Source organism: Sardina pilchardus, chromosome 3, assembly GCF_963854185.1.
Source record: "Sardina pilchardus chromosome 3, fSarPil1.1, whole genome shotgun sequence".
Taxonomy (NCBI): domain Eukaryota; kingdom Metazoa; phylum Chordata; class Actinopteri; order Clupeiformes; family Clupeidae; genus Sardina; species Sardina pilchardus.
This window is the reverse complement of record NC_084996.1, coordinates 8,874,432-8,894,431: the sequence shown is the minus strand read 5'-3', so window position 1 is coordinate 8,894,431 and position 20,000 is coordinate 8,874,432. Positions and strand designations below refer to the sequence as shown.

Genomic DNA, 20,000 nt, shown 5'->3' with positions numbered 1-20,000 from the left:
CTAAGGATTCCATTTCACCCCCCTTTTATATATGCACAACTTATTGTTTTCACAGCCACACAATTTGAAGTTCAACAGCTGTGTGTCAATGGCAGGCCTATTATGTGACTCGGTACACCTTTGGTATGGCCTGGTACCCACAAAGGCGAATTCGGTATAAACAACTATATATTTTCTGAAAGTAGACCTTCTAAGGATTCCATTTCACCCCCCTTTTACATATGCACAACTTATTGTTTTCACAGCCACACAATTTGAAGTTCAACAGCTGTGTGTCAAAGTAACGCTTAGTATGTGACTCGGTACACGCTTAGTATGGCCTGGTACCCGCAAAGGCGAATTCGGTATAAACAACTATATATTTTCTGAAAGTAGACCTTCTAAGGATTCTATTTCACCCCCCTTTTACATATGCACAACTTATTGTTTTCACAGCCACACAATTTGAAGTTCAACAGCTGTGTGTCAATGGCAGGCCTATTATGTGACTCGGTACACCTTTGGTATGGCCTGGTACCCACAAAGGCGAATTCGGTATAAACAACTATATATTTTCTGAAAGTAGACCTTCTAAGGATTCCATTTCACCCCCCTTTTATATATGCACAACTTATTGTTTTCACAGCCACACAATTTGAAGTTCAACAGCTGTGTGTCAAAGTAACGCTTAGTATGTGACTCGGTACACGCTTAGTATGGTCTGGTACCCACAAAGGCGAATTCGGTATAAACATCTATATATTTTCTGAAAGTAGACCTTCTAAGGATTCCATTTCACCCCCCTTTTACCTATGCACAACTTATTGTTTTCACAGCCACACAATTTGAAGTTCAACAGCTGTGTGTCAATGGCAGGCCTATTATGTGACTCGGTACACCTTTGGTATGGCCTGGTACCCGCAAAGGCGAATTCGGTATAAACAACTATATATTTTCTGAAAGTAGACCTTCTAAGGATTCTATTTCACCCCCCTTTTACATATGCACAACTTATTGTTTTCACAGCCACACAATTTGAAGTTCAACAGCTGTGTGTCAATGGCAGGCCTATTATGTGACTCGGTACACCTTTGGTATGGCCTGGTACCCACAAAGGCGAATTCGGTATAAACAACTATATATTTTCTGAAAGTAGACCTTCTAAGGATTCCATTTCACCCCCCTTTTATATATGCACAACTTATTGTTTTCACAGCCACACAATTTGAAGTTCAACAGCTGTGTGTCAAAGTAACGCTTAGTATGTGACTCGGTACACGCTTAGTATGGTCTGGTACCCACAAAGGCGAATTCGGTATAAACATCTATATATTTCCTGAAAGTAGACCTTCTAAGGATTCCATTTCACCCCCCTTTTACATATGCACAACTTATTGTTTTCACAGCCACACAATTTGAAGTTCAACAGCTGTGTGTCAATGGCAGGCCTATTATGTGACTCGGTACACCTTTGGTACCCACAAAGGCGAATTCGGTATAAACAACTATATATTTTCTGAAAGTAGACCTTCTAAGGATTCCATTTCACCCCCCTTTTACCTATGCACAACTTATTGTTTTCACAGCCACACAATTTGAAGTTCAACAGCTGTGTGTCAATGGCAGGCCTATTATGTGACTCGGTACACCTTTGGTATGGCCTGGTACCCGCAAAGGCGAATTCGGTATAAACAACTATATATTTTCTGAAAGTAGACCTTCTAAGGATTCTATTTCACCCCCCTTTTACATATGCACAACTTATTGTTTTCACAGCCACACAATTTGAAGTTCAACAGCTGTGTGTCAATGGCAGGCCTATTATGTGACTCGGTACACCTTTGGTATGGCCTGGTACCCACAAAGGCGAATTCGGTATAAACAACTATATATTTTCTGAAAGTAGACCTTCTAAGGATTCCATTTCACCCCCCTTTTATATATGCACAACTTATTGTTTTCACAGCCACACAATTTGAAGTTCAACAGCTGTGTGTCAAAGTAACGCTTAGTATGTGACTCGGTACACGCTTAGTATGGTCTGGTACCCACAAAGGCGAATTCGGTATAAACATCTATATATTTCCTGAAAGTAGACCTTCTAAGGATTCCATTTCACCCCCCTTTTACATATGCACAACTTATTGTTTTCACAGCCACACAATTTGAAGTTCAACAGCTGTGTGTCAATGGCAGGCCTATTATGTGACTCGGTACACCTTTGGTACCCACAAAGGCGAATTCGGTATAAACAACTATATATTTTCTGAAAGTAGACCTTCTAAGGATTCTATTTCACCCCCCTTTTACATATGCACAACTTATTGTTTTCACAGCCACACAATTTGAAGTTCAACAGCTGTGTGTCAATGGCAGGCCTATTATGTGACTCGGTACACCTTTGGTATGGCCTGGTACCCACAAAGGCGAATTCGGTATAAACAACTATATATTTTCTGAAAGTAGACCTTCTAAGGATTCCATTTCACCCCCCTTTTATATATGCACAACTTATTGTTTTCACAGCCACACAATTTGAAGTTCAACAGCTGTGTGTCAATGGCAGGCCTATTATGTGACTCGGTACACCTTTGGTATGGCCTGGTACCCACAAAGGCGAATTCGGTATAAACAACCATATATTTTCTGAAAGTAGACCTTCTAAGGATTCCATTTCACCCCCCTTTTACATATGCACAACTTATTGTTTTCACAGCCACACAATTTGAAGTTCAACAGCTGTGTGTCAAAGTAACGCTTAGTATGTGACTCGGTACACGCTTAGTATGGCCTGGTACCCACAAAGGCGAATTCGGTATAAACAACCATATATTTTCTGAAAGTAGACCTTCTAAGGATTCTATTTCACCCCCCTTTTACTTATGCACAACTTATTGTTTTCACAGCCACACAATTTGAAGTTCAACAGCTGTGTGTCAATGGCAGGCCTATTATGTGACTCGGTACACCTTTGGTACCCACAAAGGCGAATTCGGTATAAACAACTATATATTTTCTGAAAGTAGACCTTCTAAGGATTCTATTTCACCCCCCTTTTACATATGCACAACTTATTGTTTTCACAGCCACACAATTTGAAGTTCAACAGCTGTGTGTCAATGGCAGGCCTATTATGTGACTCGGTACACCTTTGGTATGGCCTGGTACCCACAAAGGCGAATTCGGTATAAACAACTATATATTTTCTGAAAGTAGACCTTCTAAGGATTCCATTTCACCCCCCTTTTATATATGCACAACTTATTGTTTTCACAGCCACACAATTTGAAGTTCAACAGCTGTGTGTCAATGGCAGGCCTATTATGTGACTCGGTACACCTTTGGTATGGCCTGGTACCCGCAAAGGCGAATTCGGTATAAACAACTATATATTTTCTGAAAGTAGACCTTCTAAGGATTCTATTTCACCCCCCTTTTACATATGCACAACTTATTGTTTTCACAGCCACACAATTTGAAGTTCAACAGCTGTGTGTCAATGGCAGGCCTATTATGTGACTCGGTACACCTTTGGTATGGCCTGGTACCCACAAAGGCGAATTCGGTATAAACAACTATATATTTTCTGAAAGTAGACCTTCTAAGGATTCCATTTCACCCCCCTTTTATATATGCACAACTTATTGTTTTCACAGCCACACAATTTGAAGTTCAACAGCTGTGTGTCAAAGTAACGCTTAGTATGTGACTCGGTACACGCTTAGTATGGTCTGGTACCCACAAAGGCGAATTCGGTATAAACATCTATATATTTCCTGAAAGTAGACCTTCTAAGGATTCCATTTCACCCCCCTTTTACATATGCACAACTTATTGTTTTCACAGCCACACAATTTGAAGTTCAACAGCTGTGTGTCAATGGCAGGCCTATTATGTGACTCGGTACACCTTTGGTACCCACAAAGGCGAATTCGGTATAAACAACTATATATTTTCTGAAAGTAGACCTTCTAAGGATTCTATTTCACCCCCCTTTTACATATGCACAACTTATTGTTTTCACAGCCACACAATTTGAAGTTCAACAGCTGTGTGTCAATGGCAGGCCTATTATGTGACTCGGTACACCTTTGGTATGGCCTGGTACCCACAAAGGCGAATTCGGTATAAACAACTATATATTTTCTGAAAGTAGACCTTCTAAGGATTCCATTTCACCCCCCTTTTATATATGCACAACTTATTGTTTTCACAGCCACACAATTTGAAGTTCAACAGCTGTGTGTCAATGGCAGGCCTATTATGTGACTCGGTACACCTTTGGTATGGCCTGGTACCCACAAAGGCGAATTCGGTATAAACAACCATATATTTTCTGAAAGTAGACCTTCTAAGGATTCCATTTCACCCCCCTTTTACATATGCACAACTTATTGTTTTCACAGCCACACAATTTGAAGTTCAACAGCTGTGTGTCAAAGTAACGCTTAGTATGTGACTCGGTACACGCTTAGTATGGCCTGGTACCCACAAAGGCGAATTCGGTATAAACAACCATATATTTTCTGAAAGTAGACCTTCTAAGGATTCTATTTCACCCCCCTTTTACTTATGCACAACTTATTGTTTTCACAGCCACACAATTTGAAGTTCAACAGCTGTGTGTCAATGGCAGGCCTATTATGTGACTCGGTACACCTTTGGTACCCACAAAGGCGAATTCGGTATAAACAACTATATATTTTCTGAAAGTAGACCTTCTAAGGATTCTATTTCACCCCCCTTTTACATATGCACAACTTATTGTTTTCACAGCCACACAATTTGAAGTTCAACAGCTGTGTGTCAATGGCAGGCCTATTATGTGACTCGGTACACCTTTGGTATGGCCTGGTACCCACAAAGGCGAATTCGGTATAAACAACTATATATTTTCTGAAAGTAGACCTTCTAAGGATTCCATTTCACCCCCCTTTTATATATGCACAACTTATTGTTTTCACAGCCACACAATTTGAAGTTCAACAGCTGTGTGTCAATGGCAGGCCTATTATGTGACTCGGTACACCTTTGGTATGGCCTGGTACCCACAAAGGCGAATTCGGTATAAACAACTATATATTTTCTGAAAGTAGACCTTCTAAGGATTCCATTTCACCCCCCTTTTACATATGCACAACTTATTGTTTTCACAGCCACACAATTTGAAGTTCAACAGCTGTGTGTCAAAGTAACGCTTAGTATGTGACTCGGTACACGCTTAGTATGGTCTGGTACCCACAAAGGCGAATTCGGTATAAACATCTATATATTTTCTTAAAGTAGACCTTCTAAGGATTCCATTTCACCCCCCTTTTACATATGCACAACTTATTGTTTTCACAGCCACACAATTTGAAGTTCAACAGCTGTGTGTCAATGGCAGGCCTATTATGTGACTCGGTACACCTTTGGTATGGCCTGGTACCCGCAAAGGCGAATTCGGTATAAACAACTATATATTTTCTGAAAGTAGACCTTCTAAGGATTCTATTTCACCCCCCTTTTACATATGCACAACTTATTGTTTTCACAGCCACACAATTTGAAGTTCAACAGCTGTGTGTCAATGGCAGGCCTATTATGTGACTCGGTACACCTTTGGTATGGCCTGGTACCCACAAAGGCGAATTCGGTATAAACAACTATATATTTTCTGAAAGTAGACCTTCTAAGGATTCCATTTCACCCCCCTTTTATATATGCACAACTTATTGTTTTCACAGCCACACAATTTGAAGTTCAACAGCTGTGTGTCAAAGTAACGCTTAGTATGTGACTCGGTACACGCTTAGTATGGCCTGGTACCCACAAAGGCGAATTCGGTATAAACATCTATATATTTCCTGAAAGTAGACCTTCTAAGGATTCCATTTCACCCCCCTTTTACATATGCACAACTTATTGTTTTCACAGCCACACAATTTGAAGTTCAACAGCTGTGTGTCAATGGCAGGCCTATTATGTGACTCGGTACACCTTTGGTACCCACAAAGGCGAATTCGGTATAAACAACTATATATTTTCTGAAAGTAGACCTTCTAAGGATTCTATTTCACCCCCCTTTTACATATGCACAACTTATTGTTTTCACAGCCACACAATTTGAAGTTCAACAGCTGTGTGTCAATGGCAGGCCTATATTATGTGACTCGGTACACCTTTGGTATGGCCTGGTACCCACAAAGGCGAATTCGGTATAAACAACTATATATTTTCTGAAAGTAGACCTTCTAAGGATTCCATTTCACCCCCCTTTTATATATGCACAACTTATTGTTTTCACAGCCACACAATTTGAAGTTCAACAGCTGTGTGTCAATGGCAGGCCTATTATGTGACTCGGTACACCTTTGGTATGGCCTGGTACCCACAAAGGCGAATTCGGTATAAACAACTATATATTTTCTGAAAGTAGACCTTCTAAGGATTCCATTTCACCCCCCTTTTACATATGCACAACTTATTGTTTTCACAGCCACACAATTTGAAGTTCAACAGCTGTGTGTCAAAGTAACGCTTAGTATGTGACTCGGTACACGCTTAGTATGGCCTGGTACCCGCAAAGGCGAATTCGGTATAAACAACTATATATTTTCTGAAAGTAGACCTTCTAAGGATTCTATTTCACCCCCCTTTTACATATGCACAACTTATTGTTTTCACAGCCACACAATTTGAAGTTCAACAGCTGTGTGTCAATGGCAGGCCTATTATGTGACTCGGTACACCTTTGGTATGGCCTGGTACCCACAAAGGCGAATTCGGTATAAACAACTATATATTTTCTGAAAGTAGACCTTCTAAGGATTCCATTTCACCCCCCTTTTATATATGCACAACTTATTGTTTTCACAGCCACACAATTTGAAGTTCAACAGCTGTGTGTCAAAGTAACGCTTAGTATGTGACTCGGTACACGCTTAGTATGGTCTGGTACCCACAAAGGCGAATTCGGTATAAACATCTATATATTTTCTGAAAGTAGACCTTCTAAGGATTCCATTTCACCCCCCTTTTACCTATGCACAACTTATTGTTTTCACAGCCACACAATTTGAAGTTCAACAGCTGTGTGTCAATGGCAGGCCTATTATGTGACTCGGTACACCTTTGGTATGGCCTGGTACCCGCAAAGGCGAATTCGGTATAAACAACTATATATTTTCTGAAAGTAGACCTTCTAAGGATTCTATTTCACCCCCCTTTTACATATGCACAACTTATTGTTTTCACAGCCACACAATTTGAAGTTCAACAGCTGTGTGTCAATGGCAGGCCTATTATGTGACTCGGTACACCTTTGGTATGGCCTGGTACCCACAAAGGCGAATTCGGTATAAACAACTATATATTTTCTGAAAGTAGACCTTCTAAGGATTCCATTTCACCCCCCTTTTATATATGCACAACTTATTGTTTTCACAGCCACACAATTTGAAGTTCAACAGCTGTGTGTCAAAGTAACGCTTAGTATGTGACTCGGTACACGCTTAGTATGGTCTGGTACCCACAAAGGCGAATTCGGTATAAACATCTATATATTTCCTGAAAGTAGACCTTCTAAGGATTCCATTTCACCCCCCTTTTACATATGCACAACTTATTGTTTTCACAGCCACACAATTTGAAGTTCAACAGCTGTGTGTCAATGGCAGGCCTATTATGTGACTCGGTACACCTTTGGTACCCACAAAGGCGAATTCGGTATAAACAACTATATATTTTCTGAAAGTAGACCTTCTAAGGATTCCATTTCACCCCCCTTTTACCTATGCACAACTTATTGTTTTCACAGCCACACAATTTGAAGTTCAACAGCTGTGTGTCAATGGCAGGCCTATTATGTGACTCGGTACACCTTTGGTATGGCCTGGTACCCGCAAAGGCGAATTCGGTATAAACAACTATATATTTTCTGAAAGTAGACCTTCTAAGGATTCTATTTCACCCCCCTTTTACATATGCACAACTTATTGTTTTCACAGCCACACAATTTGAAGTTCAACAGCTGTGTGTCAATGGCAGGCCTATTATGTGACTCGGTACACCTTTGGTATGGCCTGGTACCCACAAAGGCGAATTCGGTTTAAACAACTATATATTTTCTGAAAGTAGACCTTCTAAGGATTCCATTTCACCCCCCTTTTATATATGCACAACTTATTGTTTTCACAGCCACACAATTTGAAGTTCAACAGCTGTGTGTCAAAGTAACGCTTAGTATGTGACTCGGTACACGCTTAGTATGGTCTGGTACCCACAAAGGCGAATTCGGTATAAACATCTATATATTTCCTGAAAGTAGACCTTCTAAGGATTCCATTTCACCCCCCTTTTACATATGCACAACTTATTGTTTTCACAGCCACACAATTTGAAGTTCAACAGCTGTGTGTCAATGGCAGGCCTATTATGTGACTCGGTACACCTTTGGTACCCACAAAGGCGAATTCGGTATAAACAACTATATATTTTCTGAAAGTAGACCTTCTAAGGATTCTATTTCACCCCCCTTTTACATATGCACAACTTATTGTTTTCACAGCCACACAATTTGAAGTTCAACAGCTGTGTGTCAATGGCAGGCCTATTATGTGACTCGGTACACCTTTGGTATGGCCTGGTACCCACAAAGGCGAATTCGGTATAAACAACTATATATTTTCTGAAAGTAGACCTTCTAAGGATTCCATTTCACCCCCCTTTTATATATGCACAACTTATTGTTTTCACAGCCACACAATTTGAAGTTCAACAGCTGTGTGTCAATGGCAGGCCTATTATGTGACTCGGTACACCTTTGGTATGGCCTGGTACCCACAAAGGCGAATTCGGTATAAACAACCATATATTTTCTGAAAGTAGACCTTCTAAGGATTCCATTTCACCCCCCTTTTACATATGCACAACTTATTGTTTTCACAGCCACACAATTTGAAGTTCAACAGCTGTGTGTCAAAGTAACGCTTAGTATGTGACTCGGTACACGCTTAGTATGGCCTGGTACCCACAAAGGCGAATTCGGTATAAACAACCATATATTTTCTGAAAGTAGACCTTCTAAGGATTCTATTTCACCCCCCTTTTACTTATGCACAACTTATTGTTTTCACAGCCACACAATTTGAAGTTCAACAGCTGTGTGTCAATGGCAGGCCTATTATGTGACTCGGTACACCTTTGGTACCCACAAAGGCGAATTCGGTATAAACAACTATATATTTTCTGAAAGTAGACCTTCTAAGGATTCTATTTCACCCCCCTTTTACATATGCACAACTTATTGTTTTCACAGCCACACAATTTGAAGTTCAACAGCTGTGTGTCAATGGCAGGCCTATTATGTGACTCGGTACACCTTTGGTATGGCCTGGTACCCACAAAGGCGAATTCGGTATAAACAACTATATATTTTCTGAAAGTAGACCTTCTAAGGATTCCATTTCACCCCCCTTTTATATATGCACAACTTATTGTTTTCACAGCCACACAATTTGAAGTTCAACAGCTGTGTGTCAATGGCAGGCCTATTATGTGACTCGGTACACCTTTGGTATGGCCTGGTACCCACAAAGGCGAATTCGGTATAAACAACTATATATTTTCTGAAAGTAGACCTTCTAAGGATTCCATTTCACCCCCCTTTTACATATGCACAACTTATTGTTTTCACAGCCACACAATTTGAAGTTCAACAGCTGTGTGTCAAAGTAACGCTTAGTATGTGACTCGGTACACGCTTAGTATGGTCTGGTACCCACAAAGGCGAATTCGGTATAAACATCTATATATTTTCTGAAAGTAGACCTTCTAAGGATTCCATTTCACCCCCCTTTTACCTATGCACAACTTATTGTTTTCACAGCCACACAATTTGAAGTTCAACAGCTGTGTGTCAATGGCAGGCCTATTATGTGACTCGGTACACCTTTGGTATGGCCTGGTACCCGCAAAGGCGAATTCGGTATAAACAACTATATATTTTCTGAAAGTAGACCTTCTAAGGATTCTATTTCACCCCCCTTTTACATATGCACAACTTATTGTTTTCACAGCCACACAATTTGAAGTTCAACAGCTGTGTGTCAATGGCAGGCCTATTATGTGACTCGGTACACCTTTGGTATGGCCTGGTACCCACAAAGGCGAATTCGGTATAAACAACTATATATTTTCTGAAAGTAGACCTTCTAAGGATTCCATTTCACCCCCCTTTTATATATGCACATCTTATTGTTTTCACAGCCACACAATTTGAAGTTCAACAGCTGTGTGTCAAAGTAACGCTTAGTATGTGACTCGGTACACGCTTAGTATGGCCTGGTACCCACAAAGGCGAATTCGGTATAAACATCTATATATTTCCTGAAAGTAGACCTTCTAAGGATTCCATTTCACCCCCCTTTTACATATGCACAACTTATTGTTTTCACAGCCACACAATTTGAAGTTCAACAGCTGTGTGTCAATGGCAGGCCTATTATGTGACTCGGTACACCTTTGGTACCCACAAAGGCGAATTCGGTATAAACAACTATATATTTTCTGAAAGTAGACCTTCTAAGGATTCTATTTCACCCCCCTTTTACATATGCACAACTTATTGTTTTCACAGCCACACAATTTGAAGTTCAACAGCTGTGTGTCAATGGCAGGCCTATTATGTGACTCGGTACACCTTTGGTATGGCCTGGTACCCACAAAGGCGAATTCGGTATAAACAACTATATATTTTCTGAAAGTAGACCTTCTAAGGATTCCATTTCACCCCCCTTTTATATATGCACAACTTATTGTTTTCACAGCCACACAATTTGAAGTTCAACAGCTGTGTGTCAATGGCAGGCCTATTATGTGACTCGGTACACCTTTGGTATGGCCTGGTACCCACAAAGGCGAATTTGGTATAAACAACCATATATTTTCTGAAAGTAGACCTTCTAAGGATTCCATTTCACCCCCCTTTTACATATGCACAACTTATTGTTTTCACAGCCACACAATTTGAAGTTCAACAGCTGTGTGTCAAAGTAACGCTTAGTATGTGACTCGGTACACGCTTAGTATGGCCTGGTACCCACAAAGGCGAATTCGGTATAAACAACCATATATTTTCTGAAAGTAGACCTTCTAAGGATTCCATTTCACCCCCCTTTTACCTATGCACAACTTATTGTTTTCACAGCCACACAATTTGAAGTTCAACAGCTGTGTGTCAATGGCAGGCCTATTATGTGACTCGGTACACCTTTGGTATGGCCTGGTACCCGCAAAGGCGAATTCGGTATAAACAACTATATATTTTCTGAAAGTAGACCTTCTAAGGATTCTATTTCACCCCCCTTTTACATATGCACAACTTATTGTTTTCACAGCCACACAATTTGAAGTTCAACAGCTGTGTGTCAATGGCAGGCCTATTATGTGACTCGGTACACCTTTGGTATGGCCTGGTACCCACAAAGGCGAATTCGGTATAAACAACTATATATTTTCTGAAAGTAGACCTTCTAAGGATTCCATTTCACCCCCCTTTTATATATGCACAACTTATTGTTTTCACAGCCACACAATTTGAAGTTCAACAGCTGTGTGTCAAAGTAACGCTTAGTATGTGACTCGGTACACGCTTAGTATGGTCTGGTACCCACAAAGGCGAATTCGGTATAAACATCTATATATTTCCTGAAAGTAGACCTTCTAAGGATTCCATTTCACCCCCCTTTTACATATGCACAACTTATTGTTTTCACAGCCACACAATTTGAAGTTCAACAGCTGTGTGTCAATGGCAGGCCTATTATGTGACTCGGTACACCTTTGGTACCCACAAAGGCGAATTCGGTATAAACAACTATATATTTTCTGAAAGTAGACCTTCTAAGGATTCTATTTCACCCCCCTTTTACATATGCACAACTTATTGTTTTCACAGCCACACAATTTGAAGTTCAACAGCTGTGTGTCAATGGCAGGCCTATTATGTGACTCGGTACACCTTTGGTATGGCCTGGTACCCACAAAGGCGAATTCGGTATAAACAACTATATATTTTCTGAAAGTAGACCTTCTAAGGATTCCATTTCACCCCCCTTTTATATATGCACAACTTATTGTTTTCACAGCCACACAATTTGAAGTTCAACAGCTGTGTGTCAATGGCAGGCCTATTATGTGACTCGGTACACCTTTGGTATGGCCTGGTACCCACAAAGGCGAATTCGGTATAAACAACCATATATTTTCTGAAAGTAGACCTTCTAAGGATTCCATTTCACCCCCCTTTTACATATGCACAACTTATTGTTTTCACAGCCACACAATTTGAAGTTCAACAGCTGTGTGTCAAAGTAACGCTTAGTATGTGACTCGGTACACGCTTAGTATGGTCTGGTACCCACAAAGGCGAATTCGGTATAAACATCTATATATTTCCTGAAAGTAGACCTTCTAAGGATTCCATTTCACCCCCCTTTTACATATGCACAACTTATTGTTTTCACAGCCACACAATTTGAAGTTCAACAGCTGTGTGTCAATGGCAGGCCTATTATGTGACTCGGTACACCTTTGGTACCCACAAAGGCGAATTCGGTATAAACAACTATATATTTTCTGAAAGTAGACCTTCTAAGGATTCTATTTCACCCCCCTTTTACATATGCACAACTTATTGTTTTCACAGCCACACAATTTGAAGTTCAACAGCTGTGTGTCAATGGCAGGCCTATTATGTGACTCGGTACACCTTTGGTATGGCCTGGTACCCACAAAGGCGAATTCGGTATAAACAACTATATATTTTCTGAAAGTAGACCTTCTAAGGATTCCATTTCACCCCCCTTTTATATATGCACAACTTATTGTTTTTACAGCCACACAATTTGAAGTTCAACAGCTGTGTGTCAAAGGCAGGCCTATTATGTGACTCGGTACACCTTTGGTATGGCCTGGTACCCACAAAGGCGAATTCGGTATAAACAACTATATATTTTCTGAAAGTAGACCTTCTAAGGATTCCATTTCACCCCCCTTTTATATATGCACAACTTATTGTTTTCACAGCCACACAATTTGAAGTTCAACAGTGTGTGTCAATGGCAGGCCATTATGTGACTCACTACACACTTAGTTTGGCCTGGTACCCACAAAGGCAGAATTGGTAGCCTATAGATATCTGCAATATTATAGTGCATGTTATAAACCCACCTTTTAAATAAGCACAACGTTATAGTTTTATCAGCTTCACAGTTTTAATTTAACACTAGGCAATAAGGTAGATAAGGCACATTCAAAAATACAAAATTTTAAAATATAAGTAACATTCTAAGGTGTATTTTCGATTTAAATGTCTTATTTAATTATTTTCTAACTTTACCTTCCTTTGGTAACGCAATACAGTTTTAAATTAATAATTTTCGTCCTCATGAATTGAAAAAGCAATGAATATGTTCTGACTTTTATTTTGAAAGATTCGCGAATGGCGGCCATATTGGATTTTTCTTTACTGTCGCTAGTTTCACACTACTTGAGGAGTCATATCAAGATCAATATCCCACTCACACACTACCTACCACTTCTGCTACACGACTGCTACTGCCAGTAAACTAACTAACTGACTATGTAAGAACAAGAAGATGAGATGAGAAGAAAAAAACCTATCGTGTGAGGCTTTACGAGAGAAAGAGAGAGAAAGAGAGCGAGAGAGAGAGAGAGAGAGAGAGAGACAGAGAGAGAGAGCTGATGCAGGAGCTGTAATGAGGTAAGACGAGGTGTGGCCCTTCACTACTTACATTCCCAACACCACTGTAGAGCCACTGTGTCCTGCCCTTTTGCCTAGGGGTCTGCTAATAGTGGGATGAAATGACCAGTTTGTGTGTGTGTCTATGTGTGTGTGTGTGTGTGTGTGTGTGTGTGTGTGTGTGTGTGTGTGTGTGTGTGTGTGTGTGTGTGTGTGTGTGTGTGTGTGTGTGTGTGTGTGTGTGCGGGGTTTGTGCGTGCATGTGTAGATGCTGTATGAGGGTGGAGAGCTCCACTCCAGAGCTGTTATTTTTTCAGGAGAGGCTGGAGGCTTTTTAAGTTTAGCTGGGTGGTGGATTACGTCAGCGGTAATCTATTGAATCAACAGTGCTTGGCCCATTGAGGGTCTGTGTGTGTGTGTGTGTGTGTGTGTGGATGTGTGCACGACACGCACATATGTGTGTGTGTGTGTGTGTGTGTGTGTGTGTCTGTGTCTGTGTGTGTGAGTGTGTCTATGTGAGCATGCGTGTGTGTATGTCTGAGTTTGTGTGTGTACGTGCACACAGAGGCTGGAAGGTTGTTGTCTGAAGCTAATGGATGCCCTGAGGTCGTCCCAGTTTCTTCATATATTATCTCTTCACTCAATCTCTGTTGTGCACCCATCTTTCTCTCTTTCTCTGTCTCTCTGTCTCTCTGTCTCTCTCTCTCTCTCTCTCTCTCTCTCTCTCTTTCATGCCAATGACCTCCATGTGGTTCTTCACTTTGGCCCAGTTGCCCTAGTCCTTAGCACTGTCTCCTCCATAGGCACCATTCCAGCCATGGCTGTCCAAGGCCTCAATCTACTTCGCCAGTGTGTGTGTGTGTGTGTGTGTGTGTGTGTGTGTGTGTGTGTGTGTGTGTGTGTGTGTGTGTGTGTGTGTGTGTGTATTGGCTTCTGTGTGCTTGTCCCTGCTGCAGTCTGCGTCTGTGTGCTGGCGTGCCTGCACTCTGATATCTATCTATCTATCTATCTATCTGCACTGGGGAGAAATGTGCTCCTTCTGAATCATAAACTTGTTGACAGATGTTTTTCAGTATATGTGTGTGTCTTTCTGTGTGTGCATGTGTGTGTGCATGCGCACCTGTGTGTGTGTGTGTGTGTGTGTGAGTGAGTGTGTGTGGTGTGTGTATATGTGTATGTGTGTGTGTGAGAGAGAGCCTGCACTGCTGAAACTGCCCTTGTATGGGCTGCAATAACCAGATTAAGGAGCAGGACCTCCGGGTTTTAAAACCTGAAAGCACAGCCACCCCTGCTGCCTTAAGATGTAAAGAACACACACACACACACACACACACACACACACACACACACACACACACACATCCAGCGTCCCATCTTTGCTTAAGACGTGAAGTACCATTAGCAGTGGCACCTCAGCAGTGGCAGCAGCACAGCGCTGATGGCTACGGCCGATAAGGTGATTCCCTTAAACTAAACACAGCGCCTCGTCCAGCACTACACTATATTCCGGTGCCACAGCCCCCCTTCCTCTCTGTCACCAGGGCTCTGTCTGGCAGTGACCCCAGAGCAGAGGACTCCCTGGAGGTACAGTACGGTTCACCTGAGGTGGCCCCCGCCCCGCCCCGCGCTCGCTACGCGCTCGAGAGTTTATATTCCCACCGTGCATTTGTGTACGTTAGCCCCGCGTTGAGAGCACCTGTGGGCTCGGGGTGTTTACACAGAGGAGCCTCTCGGGAGGATCGCGCCGTGTCAAAACAGGGACAATGCTGTGCAGGGATACGGCCGGGGCGCCGTCAACTGAGCCCACCCACCGGGCACCAGCGGCTTCCTGGACATGGACGGGACCCGAAACCGGTCGATGTGGAAGCCCAAAAAAGACAGGACGTGAGCTGCTGTGTCTGGCATCCAAAAGGTAAAGCAGTCATACTCTGCAGTCCACAATGCATGGAATGATACCCAGCTGACCAAAGTCATTTTTTGGCGGAGCTTTCATGCCTTTAATTTGATCTGAAGGACCGTGAAGAGAGTGACAGGAAGAAAGTGGAGTGGGATCAGGAAACAGTCTTGGACAGGTCGCTGGGGGGGACTTGGACTCAAATGTGGTATGGATGCTATGGCCACTAGCCACAGTGCCTCAACCAGTGGTTTAACTGGTACGAATTCAGTTCTTCCTGTACCCAGTGTGGGTGTACGTACAGTGCCTATAGAAAGTCATCATACCCTTTTGAAATAGTTACTTTTTTTGTCTTACAGCCTGAAATCAAAACCCATTTTTAAAAAAATCTTTTCCAGTTTTATTAACAAATTTAGCTGTACAACATCAAAATAATGAAAAAAAAGTCAACAGTTCTGAAAATTAATAAAAAATTAAAAACTAGAATAACAGGGTTGGAAAAGTCATCATACCCTGACTTAATACTTTGTAAAGCTTCCTTTTGCTTTCATTACAGCCATCAATCTGTTTGGATATGTCTCTATTATAGCTTTGCACACCTAGATAGGGGAATATTTGCCCAATTTTCCGTACAGAAATGTTAAAATTTAGTCAAATTCTGTAGGGAATGGCGATGGACTGCTCTCTTCAAGTCAATCCACATATTTTCTATAGTATTTAAGTCAGGGCTCTGACTTTGCCACTCAAGGATATTCACCATCCTATCCTTAAGCCACTGCTTTGTTCTTTTGGCAGTATGTTTAGGATTATTGTCGTGTTGGAAGGCGAATGACCTCCCCATCCTCAGCTGTTTAGGAGAGGGACGCAGGTTTTCCTCAAGAATTTTGGTGTACTTGGCAGCATCCATTTTCCCTTCTATCCTGACCAATTGCCCAGTTCCCGCTGAAAAGAAACATCCCCACAACATAATGTTGCCCCCACCATGCTTCACACTAGGTATGGTGTGTTTTGGGTGGTGTACTGTGTTGGTTTTCGCCAAACATTGCGCTTGGAGTTCAGTGCAAAAACACATCTGGAATATTCTGCTACCATGTGGAAAAAGCTTATATGATCAGATGAGACTAAGATCAAACTTTTTGGAGACTAAGATTGACGTTTTTGGACTGAGCTCCAGGCGCTAACCAAACACAGTATACACACCCAAACACACCCAAAACACACCATACCTACTTTGAAGCATGGTGGGGGCAACATTATGTTTTGGGGATGTTTCTCTTCAGCGGGGACTGGGCAATTGGTCAGGATAGAAGGGAAAATGGATGCTGCCAAGTACACCAAAATTCTTGAGGAAAACCTGCGTCCCTCTCCTAAACAGCTGAGGATGGGGAGGTCATTCGCCTTCCAACACGACAAAAATCCTAAACATACTGCCAAAAGAACAAAGCAGTGGCTTAAGGATAGGATGGTGAATATCCTTGAGTGGCAAAGTCAGAGCCCTGACTTAAATACTATAGAAAATATGTGGATTGACTTGAAGAGAGCAGTCCATCGCCATTCCCTACAGAATTTGACTAAATTGTAACATTTCTGCACGGAAAATTGGGCAAATATTCTCCTATCTAGGTGTGCAAAGCTATAATAGAGACATATCCAAACAGATTGATGGCTGTAATGAAAGCAAAAGGAAGCTTTACAAAGTATTAAGTCAGGGGTATGATGACTTTTCCAACCCTGTTATTCTAGTTTTTAATTTTTTATTAATTTTCAGAACTGTTGACTTTTTTTTCATTATTTTGATGTTGTACAGCTACATATGTAAATTAAACTGGAAAAGATTTTTTTTTAAAATGGGTTTTGATTTCAGGCTGTAAGACAAAAAAAGTAACTATTTCAAAAGGGTATGATAACTTTCTATAGGCACTGTATGTGTGTGTGTGTGTGTGTGTGTGTGTGTGTGTGTGTGTGTGTGTGTGTGTGTGTGGCTTCTCGCTAATGAATGGGAGTGTGCCGAGCGCACGGTGAGTCATGACCCATAACCACACTGGGGCTGTGTGTGTGTGCGCGCACGCTCTCATCACCCCTCACCTGGCGCTCCCCAACACCACAGCGCCGCACGCGCAGGCCGGCCATGCTGTAATTAACAGCCCATTAGAGATGTACACACAGCTCCCGAGGGCTCGCTGTGTGTGTGTGTGTGTGTGTGTGTGTGTGTGTGTGTGTGTGTGTGTGTGTGTGTGTGTGTACAGGTCTCCACAACAACCCTTTTAACCAGATGAGAGGCCTCTTCAGCCAGTGGTTCTTTTTAGTCAGTCCATTAGTCAGCTGGAATGGACTCCCTCACACACACACACACACACACACACACAAACACACCTCTTCCCCAGCTTCCCAATGGTGGACTTTTGGACTTTCTGCTTGTGAGATCTCCAGGAGGGACGGGGTGAAGGGGTGGGGTGGGGTTCAGAGGAGAGGCTTCTGTAGTGACCACTCTTTGCTGGTGAGTTTCGGCTTGACGAGGAGCTTCAGCAGATGGTTTGGCATTCTCAAAGTTAACCTGTGACACTGCACCACAGCTCCAGACAACATCATCGGGACAAATAGATTTACACTCATAAAGAACCGGCACACCTGCTTTTTGTCTGAATGGACACAGATTTGTGGACCAGCATGAAGACCATGGCGACAGTAAATGTGAACTACTGGAGCTGTTCTGTAGGGTAACAGAAATGGCTGACAGAAAATGCTGAATCTTGAAAGATCAGCAGCCCGAAACATAGCAACTGGATTAGTGTTCGTAGTTGTAGTTTCGGAGTTTTCTAAGTAGTTCATTTCTACTCGGTTTGAATGGAAGCCTTTAAAGGGATATTCCGCCATTTTTGGAAATACGCTCATTTTCCACGTTCCCTCGAGCAAAACAATCGATATTTACCTTGTTCCCGTTCATCCAGCCATTCTGTGAGTCTGGCGATACAACTTTTAGCTTCAGCCTAGCATAGATCATTGAATCGGATTAGACCATTAGCTTCTCGCCTGCTAGCTTCATGTTTAAAAGTGACTAAGATTTCTGGTAATTTTCCCATTTAAAACGTGTCTCCTCTCAAGTTAGAAAGTGCAATAAGACCAACTGAAAATGAAACCTGGCGTTTTTCTAGGCTGATTTGACATGGAACTACACTCTCATCTGGCGTAATAATCAAGGCAACTTGCAGCTACTGGCACTACTACTGCTTGTTGTCTATGGGGACTATTTTCAGATGTCGCGTAAGATATCACTGCGCCTATGGTACGTTTGCAAGTTGCCTTGATTATTACGCCAGATGAGAGTGTAGTTCCATGTCAAATCAGCCTAGAAAAACACCAGGTTTCATTTTCAGTTGGTCTTATTGCACTTTCTAACTTGAGAGGAGACACCTTTTAAATGGAAAAATTACCAGAAATCTTAGTCACTTTTAAACATGAAGCTAGCAGGCGAGAAGCTAATGGTCTAATCCGATTCAATGATCTATGCTAGGCTGAAGCTAAAAGTTGTATCGCCAGACTCACAGAATGGCTGGATGAACGGGGAACAAGGTAAATATCGATTGTTTTGCTCGAGGGGAGGTGGAAAATGAGCGTACTTCCAAAAATGGCGGAATATCCCTTTAAAGTGGCTGCATTACTAATTGGATTAGTATTAGGTTAGTGAGGAGCGTTCTAAATAGTCCATTTCTGCTCTGTGTGAGTGGAGGCCTTTTGAGTGACTGCATTAGGGTTGATTGTGCTGGGGAGAGTAATGGGGGTCTGCACCTGAGTCGGGGCTGGAGGGGGTCGGTGGGTTCAGTGGGGAGGGGGCTGAACTCTTGAACTGTGTTAGCTGAGAACAGCACACCATACCTGCCAAACGGCGCCTGTAGAACATGAGCCCCGCACTCTTCTGTGGCACCGCAGGGCTGAGCTTGGCCCTCTCTGGTCACAGTAGACACACACACACACACACACACACACACACACACACACACACACATATACGAATACATATACACACACATACACACACTCACACACACACAGACACACACACACACACACACACACACACACACGCACGCGCACACACAGACCCACACACATGTACACACGCACACAGGAGAGACAGAAAAACATACTGTAACAAAACTGCTTGTCATGCAGATCAGCAAAAGCATAGCAAATTACCTGTCATATGTCTGGGATGGTATGTATGTGTGTGTGTGTGTGTGCGTGTGTTTGCGTGTGTGGTATCTGGTGGGAGTAGTCAGCCCTGTGGGAATGTATATGACAGATGTGTGTGTGCGTGCGTGCGTGCGTGTGTGTGTGTGTGTGTGTGTGTGTGTGTGTGTGTGTGTTCATGCGTGTGTGTGTTTG

General features: G+C 42.1%; 1 protein-coding gene across 1 annotated transcript in view; it reads left to right on the top strand.

Moving 5' to 3' along the window:
- LOC134075834 (uncharacterized) overlaps positions 1 to 15,524 on the top strand; it is a 62,373-nt gene extending 46,849 nt beyond the window's left edge. The window contains exon 16 of the mRNA XM_062530894.1: positions 15,445 to 15,524. Coding sequence (XP_062386878.1) covers positions 15,445 to 15,524 — 80 coding nt within the window. The remainder of the gene's footprint in view (positions 1 to 15,444) is intronic.
- The last annotated feature ends 4,476 nt before the right edge of the window (positions 15,525 to 20,000 follow it).